Source organism: Hevea brasiliensis, chromosome 10 (genome assembly GCF_030052815.1).
Source record: "Hevea brasiliensis isolate MT/VB/25A 57/8 chromosome 10, ASM3005281v1, whole genome shotgun sequence".
NCBI classification, from domain to species: domain Eukaryota; kingdom Viridiplantae; phylum Streptophyta; class Magnoliopsida; order Malpighiales; family Euphorbiaceae; genus Hevea; species Hevea brasiliensis.
In genome coordinates this window covers 5,157,284-5,178,133 of record NC_079502.1, presented here as the reverse complement: position 1 = coordinate 5,178,133, position 20,850 = coordinate 5,157,284, and the positions used below count along the sequence as shown (strand labels likewise).

Sequence of the window (20,850 nt, the reverse complement as noted above, 5' to 3'; positions counted from 1 at the left end):
AATGATATGTAATTAAGTATTAAAATTGTTAAAATAAGATAATATTGATATTTTTAAAAGTTATTATGGTAATATAATATTTTATTTGAGAATTCATTTTAAGTAGGTATGTAATAAATAAGAAATTTTTTATTTTAATTTTTTATTTATTTTAAATAAATTTTTAAATTTATAAATCAAACTAAATATTAAATTACTTATAATTTTTTTGACTAATTTATAAGTTAAATTAAATACCCATTGATTATAGAATGAATTTGTCTAAAGTAATATGCTATAAAAAAAAAAAAAAAGAAATATTCATGTGGTGAGAGTTTTGAGTTTGGTTAGGACAGAGAGACAAGGCATGCATGATGCATGGGCATGCGAGCTTACAAATACATGTTGGTGCAGTGAGTGTGACCAATGGCTTCTTCGTCTTCGTCTTCGCCTCGCCACAGTACATTAAATTAAATCATGAAATCAATACGAAAACTACTTCTCATTAGGGTTTAGGGGACACTCACCGCTCATGATATAAAAACTTTACATACATATCAACTTCACGTGAACCCGTCAATTTATTATGTGCTATACTTCTCCAGGAACTGGTGGCTTGCTCGAAACCCATAAGTGCTTCCATGTCTTCAATTTTTGCTCTATAAAATTACAAGTGCTTCCATGTATCTTCTATTGTCATTACACATTTATTCTTACTAAACTTGATCTTACCACTCACAACTTCCCAGTTCCCACGAGAGAGAGAGAGAGAGAGTCCACCCAAACCCTAGCCACTGCATTTTATTGAGACTGTGAAAGGTATCTTCCTCTCATCTTCATAATCAATGCTAGGAGGGTCCTCATCCAAAAGAGTAGTTGTTCTCATTCAATAAATCGTTTGATCCTAAATCTTAAATTATAGTATAAATATTTAAATCTTTGATTTAATGACGAAATTCTTTTCGCGCAGATGGTTATTGCTGTTAGCAAGATTGACACGACCACTCATATATATAACTTCCTTAATGTCATTACCTTTGTTGTTTTATTAAGATGGTGGTACCTTAACTTCCTCCATCATCAACATCATCATCGTCGTCGTCGTCGTCGTCGTCGTCGTCGTCGTCGATGAGCTATGAGGTTTATCGATTTGTTATTGTCGATTAAAAATAAATAAATTAAAGAAAATCCACCAACTTTTAATGCATCACACGCATATATATATAAAACCAAGTTATTTAAATTCAAAGCAATCAAAACATCATGAGAAGGTGACAAAAGTGTCAGAGAGAGAGTTGTATTTAACTAGGTCAAAACAAAATATAAGTCCTAACCATATACATATATATATATATATGTGGTCATTATTATTTTCATGTCTTGTCTCATTCACCTACTTCTGCACTGTGCCTCTTTTTTACCATCTTCAGAGATTAATGTGCTAGAACAGAGTAGCAGCTAGCAGTAGTTGGTCTTGGTTCAGCGTTGAAAACAATTGAGGCGTGGCTTATTATCGTTGTTGGGAAAGGAAATGCAGAGTTCCCCTTTTGAGTAGGAAAAATTTTAATGGCGACCCAGCTACCAAATTTATATGAAGGGATGGCCTGGATATATTGTTTATGTCAGTGGTCCAACGCAATTGGTTGAGAGAATCCCAACTTCTGTATATATTTTGAATTTTTTTTTTTTGGTTAGATTTAATAGAGGCATAATGTACAATCGGCGAACGACTACATAATGTAAGGTTTTTTTTTTTCTCATTGATAAAAAAAAAAACTCAAATTTGAGATATTTTCACTTGTAACATGGTGAATAATTTCTGTTTTTTTAATATTATTGACGTAATGTGTAAATTCACATTTTCATATTTTCACAAGAATTTTTAATTCTAATAAAATTCTTTAATTTTTTAGATAGATTTTATTCATATTTTCTAGTTTATCTATTACTCTAAAATATTATTTTTATTTAATGTAAGCCGTTAAATATGTTTTCTTTTTAGATTAGAATTCTTTAATTCATTCCTAAATACCTATTATATTTTCATTATATACAAGTTTTCAAACTCATTTAATAAAGTTTTCTTCTTTGTAAAGTTATGTTTGCTATATTTTATCTTTAAATTCTATATTAAATCTTATATTTTTTAAAATTTTGGATTAGATCTTGTTTATTTTTCAAGAATTTAATCATGTATCGATCTTTTTCTGCGCTACACGCTACATTAGTTTTACTTGTAATTTCAAAAAAAATAAAATATCCTATTAAAATTAGGAATTCTTGTAAAAATAAGAAAAAATAATTTTTGAGTCTAAATATAAATTTATGCACCACGTCAATTGTGAGACAAGCATGTTATTAGTCCAATAACATATAACTTAGATTAATTAAGATCTCAATCTAGATTTGGTTGCTAATACTGAAGAAGGATTTTCTGTTTTCTTGTATTTGCTCTGGCTTCTTCTTCTTGGGTCAATTTGTTACTTTTTTTATACCTCTTAATCTTATTTTTGGGATTTTTCTTACTTAAACCTAATATATCATAAACTCAAAATATAAGATATATGATAGGACTTACTTATTAAATATATAAATTTTATATATTTATATCTTAAGTTTATAATAGTAATTTTATAATTTTTATAATTAAAATATATCAAATTTAACTTAAAAATAATTTTTAATAGCTCCTAAATGACATATTTAAAAAAAATGATTTTTTTTTTCTTTTCAGTGGCAACTCTTAAAAGTAATATGAGAGATCTTAACACTATGCATAATCTCTATGATATATATACATGTACATTCTTATTTGTTTAAAAGATTGGCAGAAAATAAATAAAAAAATATTATTAAGTAACAGTAATAACAAAGTTTACTTTGTTATTTAATACTATTAAATTAAAATTTTATAATATAAATAAAAAAATTAAAATAAAAAAAAAACTCAAATAAACTCTTATACTTTTAGTCAAGGGTCAAATAAGTTTAAAATTAAACTTTGGCTTAAATAATTTCATAAGGATAAATAAGTCTTATCTAATAAAATATTATTTTCTCTATTTTTCAATAATAAAATATTAAAAGTAATAATTTTAATGTTAAATAATTTTTATTCACGATGTCTTTCAATTTTTTTTAATTTTATTTTACTTAAAAATAATAAATAATATTTATAAAATTATTAAAAAATATTTTATTAAATAAAAAATTATTTAATTAGAAATTATAAGAACTTATTTAACTCAATATTTAATTTTAAACTTATTTAACCATTATTGAAAATACAAGATAAAGAGTTTATTTGATTTTTTTTAAAAAAAAATTAAAATGGGTACAACATGCACCGACAATTACAATTGGAAGGTGGCAAATAATTAATTAAGGAGAGATAAAGAAGCAGAAGAAAATAAATGTGGGCTATTAATGTATTATGACAATTATTTGTACAAGTAGTTGAAATACATGACATTTTCATTAATTTTCATTGCATAGAGAAGCGGCGAAAGAGTATACATAATGGAACCTTTTCTTCTACCAAGCATCAACTGCCTTTACTAAAGCAAGCAGTACTTAGATTTCACAAAAAGCTAAAGTAGTTTTGCAGAAAAACCCACATGTTATTATTAATTAGGATTTCTTTTTTTAATTGCAACTCCCTCACTAATAATGTAAAGTGGGTTCTGATTTGTGGGATGGGTCTCGTTGATTTCATAGTGGCGCCCAAATATTAACTGAAAGGCATGAGAGTTGTACCACACGACTTATCACTGAATAGTAATGGTAGGAGTGTGCAATTCAAAATTCTGATACCAAGATAAGTTGAGAGCCCTTACCACATATATAATGAACTCATGCTATGCCTATTCCCTTTCCACAGGTACTCTTTGGTTGTGTCCTTTTGTTCATCATATATGTGATAATGGGACCGTCGCACCTTAATGTCAAAACAAAGATATTTCTGATACACAGGATCCTCTCAGAGAGACAAGTGTAAAGCATACGTATCTCTGATTATAAGAGTATGATACACGTTCAAAGGTTTTCGGAGAGAAAGAGAAGAATTTAGAAAGCCATATGAGAAAAGAGTCTCAAAATATTATTTCAGAGGAGGCTAAAGTCTGCTTACAACTGAAAAAAGCAACTTCTTATATAGACCTGGAGGTTCTTAGGATTACAGGCAACCGGTTAGAAACTGGCTACCGACACTCTTTAAGTAATAAAGTAAAACAAAACAAAGAATGACACTTTATTACATTATTGACCGACAGGCTGTAACTTTAATCATGGGGTGGTGGACAGATTGAGAGTATCAAAGTCAGAGTCATCAGAGTCGATTCCAAAAAAGTCCTTTGGCCACTGTCGGTGTACAGGTGATGGTGGGTCAGCGTTCTGAATGGCATCCCGTGACTCGGTGTCCATTGGATCCTGGGAATCTTGCCATATGGGATGAGTCCAATCAATGGGTTCTTCAGTGAGAGACCGGATGGGACCAAGTGATGTACAATTCACATGGGGAGGCACCAGACACTGATAGCTGTTGATTTCGCAGAGATATTCGGCAAGTTGTCTTCTCAGGGGTCCCATGGTATTCTTTTCAGTAATTGATCCCTCATAAGTTCTCCATTCGTACTCAGTATTTTGGGTCCAGAGGAGTCCATCGGGCCTTCTAGAGAAAGGCCTATGCATAATGAACATGGTTCTGATATTGGGCTGAGTACCGATGGGCCTGTCTTCAATCCCATGTGTGTCTATGATACGTTTCAGACTGTATCGCCATGCTGAAATGGGCTTGAACCATTCTAGAAATCTGGACAGGAGAGTCCTGTTGGTGTTGCACATAACATATTAGTACAAAGCCATGAGTGAGAATTCTATCCCAGTGGAATAGAGGGTAATCATGCACCAAAGGAGCCATAGTTCTTCTAGGATGAGCTCTCTGTCAGGATGGATACTGAAACAGGTGAGGAAAGGGTTATCAGGAATATAGATAGATGAGGATGGGAGCAACCCTCTCAGAGTGTTTCTGGCACTTAGATAGTGAAACAGATGATCCTTTGCGAACTTAGCCATTTTTGTGATAGGCTGGTTGGGTGAGCATCCTGGGGGAAAACTGTCTGGAGTAGGTACCAAGAAGTTGTGCATTGGGGAAGGAATATGTGGAGAAGATGATGACAATGCCATAAGGATCAAAGGGAGTGTAGAGAAAGATTGAATGAGATGGAGGTTATTGGGCCTGGATAGAAGATCAGGAACCAAGTTATGTTTCCCTTTGATGTGTTGGACCGTGAATTTATACTTGGCAAACCAGTCCTTTAGCCTCAGTAATTATGGTTCAGGAAGAGACTTGTTTTTGAAGTCTATAACCATTGGGAAGGATGAGTTGTCCATGACCACAGTAAAATGGTGGCCAATGAGATGGAATTCGAATCTCTTTATCCCATATTTGACAGCTAATATCTCTTTGTAGACCGAATGATAATGTTTCTGAGGCTCTGGAAATTCTCCACTAGCATGTCTACAGATATGCTTTTCTCCTTGTATTTCTTCGATGAGGACTGCACCCCAGTGGGTGTCGCTAGCATCAATCTGAAGGATTCGGTATCCAATGCTAGGAATCTTTAGAGGTGACAGATTCAGAGCCACTTCTTTTAATGCTTTGACTGCACATGTCTGTTCTTCCTTCCAAAGCGGAGTATTCTTTCTAAGCATTTTTTTACAGTTGGCAAGTGTGGGTGGCCACATGTGGAATAAACTTCCTGATGTAATTGATTATACCAAGGAACTACTGTATTTGCTTTACTGTCAAGTTCTTATCAGGGAACTTCAGTAATTCTTCTGCAATATGAGGTCTCGGTTGGTATTTTCCATCCTTAAACTTCATTCCAAGGAAGTCGATACCAGTCTGGGCCAATGAGCTCTTCTTTTCTGATAGCATAATTCCATAGGAATCCATCAATTATTGAAATGTAGAGAGAAGTGTCCTATGGGCCGTAACATCTTTTGAGAAAAGAAGAATATCGTCTATGTAGATAAGAGCACTATGAAGTATGGGCTCAAATATCCTTGTCATGGCCTTTTGGAAAACTGATGGGGCCGTCTTAAGGCCGAATGGAAGGACTGTCCATTGGTATTGGGCCATAGGAATGCAGAAAGCAGTTTTGGGCCTATCAGAGGGGTTAATACCCAATTGCAAAAAACTAGCCTTGAGATCAAACTTAGAGAAAATATGGGCCTCGTGAAGTTGAGCGAACAAGGCTTCAGGCTTTGGTAATGGAAACTTGTCATCTTGAAGGAAATGATTGAGGGGCTTGTAATCAATGACAAGTCTTTTCTTTCCTCTTAGTCGTTCTGATCTTTTTTCAACATAAAAGGCCTGGCAGGCCCACTAAGAGGAAGTGGGTTCTATGAGACCTTGTTAGAGAAGGTGTTTACACTCTTCTTGGGCTAGAGCCAAGTCTGTAGGATTCATCCCCGGGTGTGATGCTTTTGTTGGGTTGATATCCTCATTGAGTTTGAATGGAAGGTTGACAAAAAATTTTGGGTTTTTCCACAGGGGGTGGTGATGGTGAAAATGTGCATGGAAATCAGCACAGGATCTTAAGAAGAGCTCCTTGTGTTCTTGGAACTCAGCTGAGGCATCAGCCAGAGAATATAACCTTGGGACAAAGGTGAATGGCTGAAAATTCCTCTTATATTTTAATCCTGTTGGTAGGATCTTCAAATGCTTCGCTTGTTGATACAAGTCAAAGCCTATCAGCAAATCTTTGTCAGGAAGATCCGACCCGATAACCCTGGTCTAGATGATACAAGTGGGGAAGAACTGAATTCCAATTAGATGCTTGGTGATGAGGCTAGTTTTGAAAACATTCCCATCTGCTGCTTTGAAGTATTCTTCATGAGGGACCCAGTATTCTGAAGGTAAAATAGCTGGGTTCATCATGCTTTTGTGAGCCCCGGTATCTAGAAAACCAATGACACTAATGGGCCTTTCATATTTGCTGGGAAGAATATGAAGCGGGACTAAAAGAATAGGAATAGTGTCTGGGCCGTGAGTCGATTGGGAGGATTGGATATGTTAGGCCAGGTAGGATGGGTAATGGGCTTCAGTATTTGATCCTGATTCTTCTGAAGAGAAAGAATGGTCTTGTTCTGAACCAGTGTCTACTCCGAGGGCAAAGACTGTATCTTCATCTAGTTCATCTTGTTTAGAGAACAGGGATTCAACATTATCATGCTCCAGGGAGATGTGAGAAGCCTGCTGTATATGTTGTAGAAGCTTGACTGCCTTATTAGGGTTCTTAGGGCAGTTCTTGGCATAGTGACCTTGATTGACACAGATGTAGCACCTGTTAGACTTCTTTGTACCCTTTCTTTTCTTTTGAAAGTATCTGACTGATCTTCTTCCCTTCTTCTGCTTGAAAGGGGGTTTGAACCCAGAAGAATACTTCTTATAATGTCCCTTCTTCTTTGGTTTGCATTCACAATTCTTTTCCTTGCATTTGATGGCAAGGTGGGACTTCTGGCATATATTCTTCAAGGCCTTGCTATTGTCAATGATGTCCTTGAACAACTTCTGTTGCTCGCACATTTTATCTAAGCAAGCCAAGGTCATCTGATGGATTTCTCCAATGGTGATGGCATTTATTGCTTTTCTGGTAGCAGCGATGCTCCTGTGGAGTTCAAGTTGTAATACTTCTGGGAGAAAAGCAATGTATATATGCCTGAGATTGACATCATTATACCCATTTAATAAATAATAGCGCTGAGCCATGCGCTGATAATGCCTTTCAATATCTGTTCTCTTTAAAGAGCAACAACGCATGTCAAAGAACTCCTGTCGTAGCTGTTTGCTATATAAAGACGCATCTCCAAGAAACTCAGCAAAAATAGCATTGACAGCTTGTATAATATTCAGATGGCAAAACTGGGCTTTATTATATTCTCCAATGGAGGCAAACCAGTCTTGTAATGTGCCAGTAGTTCGAGAGATAAATTCTCTGAGGACAGTGTGAGAATTAGCATCCTCTCGAAGCATCTGAACATCGAGCCAAGCTTTAAATTCTGCAAGACGATCTCTCCATTTTGAAGAGGGAATGTCGTCTAGTGTGAACCATGGGCCGGAGCTGGGCCTAGCTTGGTGTGGGGCTCCTGGAAGATTAAAATCCAGGATTGGATCATCTTCTGGCATTTCCACATGTGGGTCTTGGGCTTGAGGAGGCCCAGTGGGAGGGCCTGTAGTGCCACTAGTGGAATCTGTAGTTGGAGAAGGGCCTATTTGAGATGCAGTTGGTTGAGGATCAGCCATGAGCAATGTAGTGATATCCATTCGTCCATCCTCACTGTCAGACGAAGCATCTGAAGAGCTGTCTTCTGATTCAGATGGTATAGACACCATATGCTGTGGAGGAGGATCAGGATACATTTTATCTTTTCCTTTATCAATCTGCTTTTTTGGTGGATGAGACTCTTCCGAGGAAGATGGGCTCTTTGGTTCATATCTGGTAGGTGTTGGAGCAGGTCTGAACAAAGGAGAAGGGTGGTATGTGATTGGAGGTGGATCATATGAGTAGTTAACAGGACCAAAAGGAGAATATGCAGGTCAGGGTAGGAAGGAAAGGATTATGGGTCATTTGAGTGGAAAATGGGCTGTAAGAAACAGGAGCCTCTGTTGGCTTACGCAGGTCTGCTTCAACTTGGGTTAACTGTTTTCTTAACCTTCTAATTTCCTGTTCCTTCTGGTTAAACTCCGCGCCAAATCTCCTTTGCTGGATTGAGGATCTTAAATCCTTGTCAAGCTGGGCAATTCTGCCTTGCAAATCTCTATACATGTTCTGGGCAAATGCAGTGAAAGAATCGACCTTCTGATCAATATGCTGAGTTCTAGTAAGAACTTGGTCAATCTTGGAGTCAATTCGTTGTAATGTTTTGTTCTGAACAGCTGCATTCTTTGTTTGCCAATTCAGAACTTCTTCAGCTTGAGTGATCAGGGTTATCTGACCTTTACTATCAACCTTAGTTGAGTGAATGAAAGGTCTGGTAGAGATTTTGATTTGCTGGTCTGTCTGTTGTGCTAATGGGGGAAATCTACTTCATAAGAGGTAGGTGAGAACATCATACAGGGTTGCACCAAAGGAAGTGCAGGAGGAGGAGAAGAACTGGGTTAAGAGTAGGTAGTTTCTTTCCTTCTTTTCTGATGATCTCAAGGGCAAGCTCATAGATGGGAGGAGGCTTTTTCTACTTAGTTTCCTCATGGATATCAATCCATGGGCTATTATCTAGATAGTCTCTTCTGAGAACTTACTGAGGTCGGGAAGAGGCTTTCTCATGCTTTTGATAAGCTTCCTCCAATTTTTATTAGACAAAGGATGGTCATATTCATTTTCCCAATAGTTATCACAATAATCACAGTCTTCATTGCACATTCCAGATCCTGGGAGATCCCAGGGACAGTGACCATCTATTTTCTGAGGATAGATGTAATGGTTGTCAGGTGTTACTGCTCCAATGGGAAAATCTTCTTGTTCCTTTTCTAATGGCTGGACCATCATGGTCTGGAATACAGGCAAAGATCCTATAGAATGCCGTGGTGGCTGAAAGGAAGTCTGTACTATTCCATCAGGATTTCTCCTGAAAGAGGATTCTGTGATCTGGATTGGCTGAGAGGTTGAATGAAGTCTTTCATAATTGGTTAACCAATCCTTCGGAATGAGCTGCTCAAGCTCATTTCTAGGCAGTTGCCTAGGTATCTGAACAATTGTTAGGGTGGTCTTAGTATCTGCTAACACGAGCAGAGCGTCATTTGATACGGATGACTGAGATAGATCTACTACATGATTTTGCAGCCTGTAGATAATTTGATGGTGTAATGTAGCCATCATGGAGGATGTGACTTGAGCTGCACCAGTGAGTTGAATTTGGACTTTTAAGGCGGTGCTGAGATGTGGATCTCTGAGTGAGAGATTGTAGTTTGGGAAAAACGTTAACACTACACTTCCAGCATGCAAAGTGGTAAGGCATGTCTCTATCACTGCATGTTCATACTGTAAGAACCTCGTATCAAGGAGAGACACTCTTGCTGTTACTGGAAGCCCACGTCTTCCATGTAGACTGAGGATAAGTCTAACGGCTCCAAAGTGGAGGTGAGAAAATCCTTCTTGTCTCCATCTGGGGATAAGTTTAGGAGGAATCTCTAAGGTCACATACTGTTCAGCAGATGAGCTCTGAAGAGAGCACTGATCCATTCTGGAAGCCTGAACGTATTCTTTTGATAAAGATCTTTTGGAGGAAATGAGAGAACTAATAGATCTGGTTAGGGATCTAGATCGTCTGTAAATATTGTAGGGACTGATAAGAGGTATGAGAGATTCTCCAACTTGAGCATCTTCAGGTAATGTAGATATTTCTACAAGATTATCAATTCGGGAAGACAAGGTCCTTCGTATAGGTGAAGAAAAAGAGAGAGAAGAAGTGAGATTAACAATATCAGAGGGAGAAGGGGTTTGGAGATGGGTTTCAGCAACAGGGTTAGGTGTTTGACAAGCCATGTTTGGTACAATTCAGCAAAGGAGATTTGGCGCGGAGTTTAACCGGAAGGAACAGGAAATCAGAAGGTTAAGAAAACAGTTAGCCCAAGTTGAAGCAAACTTGCGTAAGGCAACAGAGGCTACTGTTTCTTACAACCCATTTTCCACTCAAATGACCCATAATCCTTTCCTTTCTACCTCTGAACTTGCATATTCTCCTTTTGGTCCTTTGAATAGAATTATTAATATATAATATATTATATAATATATTTTTAGCTATTTTTAAATTATACAATCCTAAATTATAAAGTACATATATAATTTAATATTAAATATATTATATAATATAATAGTTTAAAAATATCATATAATATATATTTTAAATATTTATTAATTATGTAATATTTAACTGTAAGATATAAATATAATTATGAATTAATATATATAATAATACATTTATAATTTTTAATTATAGAGTAATTTAATGTATTTATAATTAAAATTATTAAAAAAATATAGAGAAATAAAATATAATATTATGTTATATTTAATTTATATTAAAATTAAAATCAAATTAAAGTATCAAAATAGCTTCAATTTGATACAATTCTTCAATTTAGTTCAAACATCTCAAAAACTAAGCACAGCCCTAATTAATGGAGTACATTTCCATTTACCACTATTAGGAATAAGAGAAAATAAAATAAAATTTAAAATGAATATAAATACCTCACTTTTAAGGATGACAGCAGAAAACATACTTGTAAAACATTGAAGGGATACTTATTAATTACATTCCCTAAATTTTGAAATATAAATGTGAAATTTTTTTCAAAAGTGATGGGATTTCCTTCCTTATGTGTGCATGAAAAGAACTAAAGTTGAAAATGAAGGCAGAAGAGAGTTGGTCCTCCGACAATCATGTTGGGTTTGCATGTGCTACAAGTCGTTGATACAAAAGCATATTGAGCAAATATCAGCTGTAATTTGATTGTTTTATCCATTTTTTGCTTTCTAGATTAGCTTAGATATTGTCAATTTCCTTTCTGACAACTCATCTCCAAAGCAACACATTTAATCAGCACACATACAATTAATGGAAAATAAAATAAAAAAGAATTAAAAAATATATATATAAAAAAATATGTGATTCTTATAAATATGAAAAATAAGAAATTAAGACGAAAAATCGTATTAAAGTAAATAATTAAGTCTTCCTCAAAATATAATATTAAAAAGATTTTTATTTTTTTTATTTCAATTAACATAAAATTTCACACAAACAAAAAAAAAAAATTTCTTGTATTTTTTTATTTGATGATATTTTACTTTTTATATCATTATAAAAAAATTATATAAATTATTATTTTTTATTATTAATTTTAAATGGAGTTATTAATATTTTTTTAGAATTTTTCCATATATATATATATTGACAAGTCATGGATCAATTGACCCACTATCTTTCATATGGATCCATCCTTAGTTAAATATTAAGATATGTTTGGTATAAGGTCTTGTTAATTAACTCGAAGATTAATATTTAGCTTCTAAAGAAAAAATAAATAGTAATTAAGTTAAAAATTAATAAAATCATTTTAAGCATCTAAATAATATTAATAAGAAGTTTAAAATTATAATAATTATAATTATAATTATAATTTATTAATCTGATACTAAATACCCATTAAATGTGAATTACGATCGCTCAATAAATAAGTCTTATTAATGGGTGTATTATCTCATTTTTCAAATCTTATAGTTTTAAAAGTGATTTTAATTATTGAATTAAAATTCATTAAATTATTTATTATTTTTTAACATATATTCCTTCCATTCATTTTTATTCATCGTGTTTGGATTTTACTAGGCAATTAAAAAAATGATTAGATAATATTATTTTTCATAAAAATATACTAATAATTAATTAAATTGCCTTTTATTTCACCAAATTACTTTTCGTATAAATATTTATTATATTTAATTGAGATAAAGGATAAAATTTTAAAAAATAGTTAATATTTTTTTATCTTCTAAATATAACAAATAATTTTAGAAAAAAAAAACTCAAATATAATAGATAAAAATGGACAAAATTACTAATGTATAGTGCTAATCATAACAATCTCATTGGTGACTTATCTTTCATTTGCTAATTATTTTATCATTAAGGCTCTATTTATTTCATGAAAAAATATTTACTTGAAATTATATTTTTTATATTTTTTAATATTTATGACTCTTTAGAAAATTAGTCAATAAAAAATATTTTCTTAGTTAAAAGAAAAATTAAGTTATTTTTAAAGAAAATAACTTTCTTTTTTTTTAAATGGAAGTCATTTTTTCATTTTCTAAATTTTGATGATTTTATTAAAATGTAAAAATATTTATATATACATAAAATAAGCATCTATAATAAATTTAACATTGCAGCTAAATAACAGAAAATATTTTCATAAAAAATATTTTTTTAGAAAATAATATAAAAAAATATTTTATATATATATATATTTCGAAACAAATAAAGTGTAAATACACAGTAATAAAATCCCTATTCTAAAGTTTGTATTTAATTAGTAAATAAAAAATACGTTAATTATTGGATTAATAAGCAAGCAAATTAGACAAAATAATGAAATTAAATAATTAATTAGTAAATTAACCTGTACCCAAATTGCAAAAATTCCCATTAAAGAATAGGATTTGTCAAAGAATGTGACAAACTATGAAGGAAAAACAAGGAAGCATAGATAATTAAATTCAATGAGATGATGATGATGCCTTCCCAAGATAATGCCATTAATTGTGGCCTGCATTTTCTTTTCTTTCACATTCTCTACAACTGTGCAGCTGGGAGACCAAACTTTCCTGTTTGGTATTTCAATTTGCCAAGTTTGACTAATGAGTCCTTAGAAACGTGTGATTTCTTGCAGCTGCTAAATCTAAGGACATTGGCAGGCAGCTGTGCTTTAGTAAATTTCATCCTATTTCCATTTGCTCTGCTCTTCATATTAAGATCTTACATTATAAATTTATTATAATACTTAGATTTTAATAGATAGGCCTTATCATACATCTCATATCTTATATTCATAATAGATCAAGTTTAAGAAAAATTAATTAATTTATACTTCATACTTTCTAATAGCATTTTCGGTTAAAAAAAATATTTTTTATATACTTTAGTATATTATAAATTACTTTCTTAGGTAGATACAATTATTTTTAGTAGAAAATGTATATCAAATGGATTACAATGCCCAAGCCTATATTAAAAAACTGTTACATTAAACCCAACCCTAGAAATGAAAAAATTTCAATTTTTAAAACCCTATGCAGACCTGATTATCCAACCTTTATTGGCCACCAATCTCAACATCATCTTCTCCGGTAGATTCTTCATCAACTTCTGTGGAGATTAGCAAGGCAATTGTAGTTTAACCATGCAAGGGAGCAACATTACCCTACTCAATACATGCAAGTCCAAAGAAAATAAGGAAAAAGTAGCAAACTAGAGAGCAAATGGGACTAGGGTCATGCTAGACGATACCAGGAAGAGCTTGGCAAAGGTGCCTAGGAATGGTACCGACATCCAACTGTTAGCCAATACTTGCTTCGAAGAGTTACACAATAACCCATAAAGGGACTAGTTACAACATGCAGAGTCTCCTTTTGTATCTAACAAAAGCCCCATCCTAAAGAAAGGAACTAAAAACTCTATAATTAAAATTGAGAAAAGACTAGAAGAACACAAATAAAAAGCTACAACACTGAAAGGAAAATGATGAAGGGGGAGCCTTTTTTGGTTTTAGTGGATTAAGCCTTTAAAATAAAATTGTTTATTATTGAACAAATATTTTGTAAAATAATATACTCAAGCATGATTAAGGTTTAAGATGGAAAACCCATTCACAATATTGAATCAAAACAACACAAAAAATTAAAAGAAATTAAATAAGTTTTTATTAAGATAAAATTATGTTCCAATCTTCAATCTCCTTCTAAGAAATCGATATAATAACTCAAAATGAAATTGATTAAAACGAATTTAGCACAAAACTCGAACTCTTTCTCTCACTCAGTCGCTCCTTCATCATCTATTAATCTGCTCCAAGGAAAAAGGAACTACCACTAGCAGCCATGGACGTCATAGTCAACTGGGAGAAGCTGGTAGTGACAGCACACATCTAATGTCAAAAGATGGATAAGCCTTGTCATCATCTTTTATTCTAAAAACAGAGAACCAAGAAAAAGTACAACGACTTAGAAACCCATATGGGACAAGAAGTTCTTCTTTAACTTCAAAGTTCAAACTATCAAAGACATTGCATGTTATATTGTCTAAAATTAAACAAAAATTTGAGCAATAATTTATATCGAAATATTATAAATATTTTAAAAAGCTTATAAAGAATGAAAGATTAGTTATTTAATTAATTAATTTTAATTTTATTAAATTGAGTGATATGCTTTTAATTATTAGATCAAAATTAAGACTAATAAGTTTAATTTATATCAAAATTAAAACGATAAAAGAGTTGCAGAATCCAATCTATTAGTTAACTTTGTTAATCCAATCTACAGGGTTATTTCATGAAAGTTTGTGCTACTGCATATCCTAATCTGCACTGCTTCCTGTCAAGGTGCAAGTTGACTGCTTAAAAATTCAATTAAAATAACAAATTAATGTGAAATCAATAGTAAAAGCATAAAGGGTTTAACTAGATCTCATAATCAATTAGAGATTTATTATTTAAGAGATTTATGGTTGATAATAATAAGCTTTTCCCAAAACGACTTAACCCTGTCTCTAATAATTAAGAAACCCACAACTTATAAATACTCTGATATTTAAACCAAGCTTTATAAAGATCGAGCCGCCGGCTAACCTTTTTTAGCCGGGGGTTCGAACCCAAACAAGGATAATACAAAAGCCAACCGAAACCAAGTTCGCCAAGCTTATTCATCCGCGGTGGTCCAAGTCATATCGTTCTCGAAAATCCAGTGGCACACCTCGATCCGACCCGGACCCGAACCCAAAGCCAAGAATGCTCCGTGGGTGGGGCTCCAAGAGGAAGTATCTAAGTGACAAATGGCAACGCCGTGGTTGATCTTTGCCTTGCTATTTGGATCCAAGATGTCCGCTTCGTAAACCCGAACTTTGGGAACCGAGTGGCAGTAATAGAGCAGGTAAGGGAACAAGCTCTGATGACAAGATACGGACTTGGTCACTTTTCCACCGTTTATCCCTTTGACTGATCCGATCATGATGTCCTTCTTTGATCCGTTCACGTTTTCCGTCGTACTTGCCACCACATTCTGGCCTAAGACGGAGGTGGCGAAGTCGATCAAGTCCTCGGCAGAGCCCACGCAGCGCTTGGTCTCGCCGGGGCTAGGGGCTCTCTCGCACTCGTTAAGAGCGTCCATAATTATCTTCTCCATGGTGGAATTTTCTGCAGCGTGGAAAGCATCCTTGAGTAGGGTGATCTCGGTGGTGGAGAATGGTAATTTTGAGGTGATCGACCGGGGCAAAAACGACCTTTGTGGCATTTTATCTCTAATGTCCGGCATTGGCATCACGTTACCCTTCTTCAGCTCAGACTCACGGAAGAATTTGCCAGGCTCAATCCACTTATTTACCAAATTACCACTGAGCTTATTTGTAGTAGCTGTAGAGCTTATATTGCTGTACTCGGAAAAAGAGACAGTCTTCTTATTGGCATAATCTTTGAAAGTGTTGTTCACTCCATAGCCTTTGAACCCAATCTTCTGCCCATCTGTTCCTTCACCATATCCTGAGAAGGTATCACTCCCCTCATTGAATGATTTCCCATAATTATTGAAATTGACATTTCCTTGAGTTGATCTTTTAGCATACGATTGGAAGGAATCGTCACCCACATTGGATTTTTCTCTGTAACTGATGAAGGTATCAAAACCATCTCCTTTAGCACCGTAGTTCTTGAAGTTGTTCTCTGGGACATTCCCATTGAACCCATAAGACTTGAAGGTATCATTAGCTCCATTACTATTCTCGCCGTAATTCGTAAAAACCGACTGAATCACATTCGAGTTCTCTCCATAGTTCGTAAACTCATTAGGGACTGCATTCCCGTTCTTCCCATAACTGGTGAATGATTCGCTACCGGAGTTTGTGTCCCCTGTATAACTGGAGAAACTTTGGGCCTTTTTATTCCCATCATCGGAATAAGACGAGAACCGGAGATTTGGGACATTTACTTGCTCATTGTATTGCTTGAACTCGCTGGCGCCGCCTCTGCTATGGGCACCGTAGGTGTTGAAGCTTTGGTCGACGACGTTCCCTTCAGAGCCATAAGTTGAAAATTTTTCGTTGTTATCGATGGAGGTGCGGCCGTATCGGCGAAAAGAGTCGACAGGAAGATTGTCGCCATCTGAGTAGTTCTTGAACGAGTCGACTCCGTTCACCACACCCGTGCCATAATTGGTAAAGTTCTTGTTGAGGTAGACAGCAAAGTTGGAGTTTCCATTGTGATTTTCGAAGCTGGGCGCTAAATCTGGGAAGCAGAAGAGATTGGCGGAGGAGCAGAAAGCGGAGAACTTAGTGGAGAGTGCGTTTTGGGCTGCGAGTTTGGTAAAAGTGGCGGCATCCACGGCGTTCAATGGGGATGCCTTGGATAGAATGAATGGAGATTTCGGTAAATTATTGTGGATCTCCTTGTCCCAATACCGAATAAGAAATGCTTTTGGCGTAAGTGGGTTGTCCCCGGCCAGCAGCACCCTAGCAGCACCGGCTAAACTCACCTGCATTATTCAAGAAACCAAACCAACCATAAATACAAAAACATGAACAATAATTAGAAACGAAAACAAGTAAGGAATAAAAAAAAATATGAAACGATTCAGAAGAGTAAATGATACAAAAGGGGAGCTTACATTGAGCAAGAATGGGAAGCAAAGGAAGACGAAGAAGAAGAGAGGGCTGATGAGGTGAGTCTGCATGTTGTTTTCAAGCAAAGACGAGTGAGAGTGAAGAAGTATATGAGAAGGTTTAGACGGATGGGGATAGAGAAAGAGAGTTCATTTTTTCAGGAGTGGATTTTGGGGTCTGGTTGGTGAGCTTTGACAATGAGGCTCCTCTCCTCGGTTAAGCATCACCATTCACCTGCAGCAAAGCAAAGTCCATGATTGATTAAAATGGTTTGGCAGCTTCAAATCAGTGATTGCGAAAGATTGTGTGTGAATGCAAATATTGACGTTGATGCGGCAATGAAGGAAAACAGCCAAGACATAAAGAAAATAGAAAGAAGAGAATGCTAACGGCTTAAAAGACTGATACCAGGAGTTACCCATAGGATCTTGTTGGAACTCTGAAGAGGAATGAGCATGAATGGGACTATTTATAGCCTCTATTGAACGAACTCTGCAACTACAAAAGTAGCTTCTAAAATTCCATGTAATTAGCTTTCTAGAAGTATATTAAAAAATATCTATCAAATGGAATAAAGCTCCAAAAAAAATTTACTATAATGTATTTTCATGTAATCCAAAATCCAATGTCACTTCAATCAATAAAATAATAGATAGAGCATGCATGGTGCAATTTATTCGAATAAATATATAGGATACCCCAAACCCAAACTTCAAAAATATTAATAACAAAATCATTTGATGAAAAAAGGAAATTGCAAATTATTTAATTAATAATTAGCATTAATCAATGAATTTTAATTTAATGATATTAAAATATTTTTTAAAACTATAAAATTTTAAATTCAAATTTTAATTTGATAAAATTTTAAAAAAAGTTTTAAAAGTATGCGTAAAATTACACGCGTCGACATCCGATTAGTCTAATGTCACTCTGGGTGTTTAGTACGAGATTAATAATGAGTAATTGTTACTTTTATAATTTTTAACCCTTATTAATTTTATTTGGATACTTAAAAAAGAATAGGTCAACTTTTCACCTCATTGATATTTATACTTTATTGAAAGGTTAAATGTTAAACTTGAGAGGTCTAGGTTAATATTACTCTCCATAAAAGTTAAATGTTATCCTTGTAAGTTTTAACATTTAATCTTATCGAAATATTACTCTCCATAAAGATTAAAATTTATAAGAATAACATTTAACCTTTGATTTTTTAACTTTCTACTAAAATAAGATTTTTCTGCTCATGATATTGTTGAACAATGTAGTTCTTTAGAGCTTATTATGAGTATCATTTCGTGATCCTCCTTACCGAAATACATTATTGGAGTGATTAAGCAGTTGGCTGTTGGCTGCATTTTCTTCAAGGACAGTGAGAAGGCTCCTGATAATGGCACTATTTGTAATTCCACCTAAAGCACTACCCCATTTTAGTAAATATTAAACTTTACCCATTTTTGAAGATTAATTAATTAATTAAGCTTGTTAGCTTGATGTCGGCTATCATTAGAGCTGAGTGCAGTTTCTCAGATTGCTTTTGGGATAAAAAGGTAGTAATTAGTGCGTAACCTAACGGTATTTAGTTTATACTTGCTGGCTTCATTAATAAGCGGATTTAGCATTAAATGGAACAAAGGTGTTTCACACTAGAGAAGCAGCTTTGTTAGCCAGAAAATTAGAAGCAAAATTTTCTTGTTGAAGTTAGCTCAACTGGGAGAAGTGCTCAAGGCACATTGCCTCTTATCCCAAATCAATTTAAGACCTTGATATCTTTATCATGATTAGTTTCTTTTAGAAAGAGAAAAACTAAAGGTGAAAAACGATAATATCCTACAGCTTGCTGGCAGGAAGCTAGTTGGATATTTGTAAAAGAGAGTGGATGAGGATGGCTCAATAATAATAAAATTAGCAATTAAAACAGTTAGGTTGATGTTCAATGATTAATGTTTATATTGTTTGCTTAGAGCACTAAGAAGATCTCCAAGTAAGTTCTGCACATGTTGTCTCTTAATAATAAGTTCACCATTAATACATGAGCAGAACACCATTTTATAGCTCATAAACTCTGCCTGAAAATTCATTTTTTTTTACAGTATAAAGTTTTGGCTGATAATTACCAAAACTTTGATTATAAGAATATATTATGATGTTCTTCTTATTTCCCAAATGATATTTTGCAATGAGGGAATGAAGCTCTCTACCATAGCACATCCTTTTAGAATTGTATCAATACAATAAACATGGTGATTCAATTCCACCAATTTTTTTGGACTCCTAGTTATGTTTAAATGGTTTGCACATGAGATATTAATTTTCCAGTTGGGGCAGCTCATCTTCTGATGTTGATTTGATTAGGTACATTTACTTGTTTCCATCTTTAGTGGCCTGCAGGCTCTTGTCCAGCTCTGGCGTATTGATCCTCTATTATAGTTTTTTACCCCATGAACAGTTCAAATATCCTCTCCATTTAATTCAATTCCATGGAAAGAAACAAGTATAAACTTAATTCTTTTCTCAAAAATGAACAATTGGGTTTGTTTTGTTATAGATATAATTGTCCTTTTTCAATCCCAATCTTCAATTCCAGAAAGCTTCTGTAATGGTTTTAAAAAATGAATGCAGAGTATAATGCAGTCAAGATGTGAAATGTTCAGAGCATAAAAGAACAACTTTTTTTTGAAAAAATAGCAATTAAAGTTCAGCTAACTTCAAAACACCAATAACTATGACTGTATCTCTCCTTGAAGACAAATCCCCAAATGGGAAAAGATTGAAACAGGAGGCTGCCCACCATGAAGCCCAATAAGAACATGCTATATATGTGACTAAACATAGTAAAGCCAAAATTGTATTAAGCACAATGTAATATTGAATTAAGAAACAATCATCCCTTTGAATTTTCCTGTAAACTGTTGCTTGACTAGTTAGGTACGTTATCCATGTTCATCATTTGACTATTCTTATATTATTTGAACATTTTCCAGCTGTGATGCCATCAAATTATTGCAATTTTTAAAAATTTCTTCTTCTCAGTCCTGTCAATGTTCCTTGACTGCACATGGGAGCTGAAGATCATGAAGTTCAGATATGGGAATTAAACTTGAAGGTAAAAACCATTTCTTTTTCAAGTGTTTGCTAGACAGCTAGTACCAGTGGCCATGCACCATTTAATGCCATTTATATAAAATTGTACTATTATTTTCCATAATAATTTACGTATAAAAAGTTTTATTCTGTTTACTCCATGGATGCAAAACTGTTCTTCTGCTGTAAAAATACTTGCTGACCCTACTAAAAATTAATATTCTCAACCCAAATCCATTACTTCTGAATGACGCAGCAATATCATTTAACTAGAAAACCATATTGATGAATTCTAAAATTTCAAAATCCTTGTGTGGTCCTAAAGTTCATTTCTTTAGCAAAACGTTG

General features: G+C 33.9%; 1 protein-coding gene across 2 annotated transcripts; it reads right to left on the bottom strand.

The window, feature by feature from the left end:
• Window positions 1-15,236: 15,236 nt before the first annotated feature.
• Window positions 15,237-17,941, bottom strand: LOC110638848 (polygalacturonase 1 beta-like protein 3). 2 transcript variants are annotated; one of them, XM_021789559.2, is made up of 3 exons: window positions 17,824-17,941; window positions 17,421-17,649; window positions 15,237-17,288 (listed from the first exon to the last, which is right to left on the bottom strand). In XM_021789559.2, the coding sequence occupies exons 2-3, from the start codon at window positions 17,484-17,486 to the stop codon at window positions 15,465-15,467; spliced, it is 1,890 nt and encodes a 629-aa protein (XP_021645251.2). In that variant the 5' UTR covers window positions 17,487-17,649; window positions 17,824-17,941; the 3' UTR covers window positions 15,237-15,464. The 2 variants fall into 2 exon arrangements, with proteins under 2 accessions (XP_021645251.2, XP_057984976.1); XM_058128993.1 differs by having other exon boundaries at window positions 17,421-17,840.
• Window positions 17,942-20,850: the final 2,909 nt, after the last annotated feature.

Excerpts from the sequence above, each read along its gene's own strand:
- LOC110638848 (XM_021789559.2), bottom strand. The coding sequence starts at position 17,486 with ATGCAGACTCACCTCATCAGCCCTCTCTTCTTCTTCGTCTTCCTTTGC. Across the intron at positions 17,289-17,420 it reads GCTTCCCATTCTTGCTCAAT|GTGAGTTTAGCCGGTGCTGC; the intron begins GTAAGCTCCCCT and ends TGAATAATGCAG.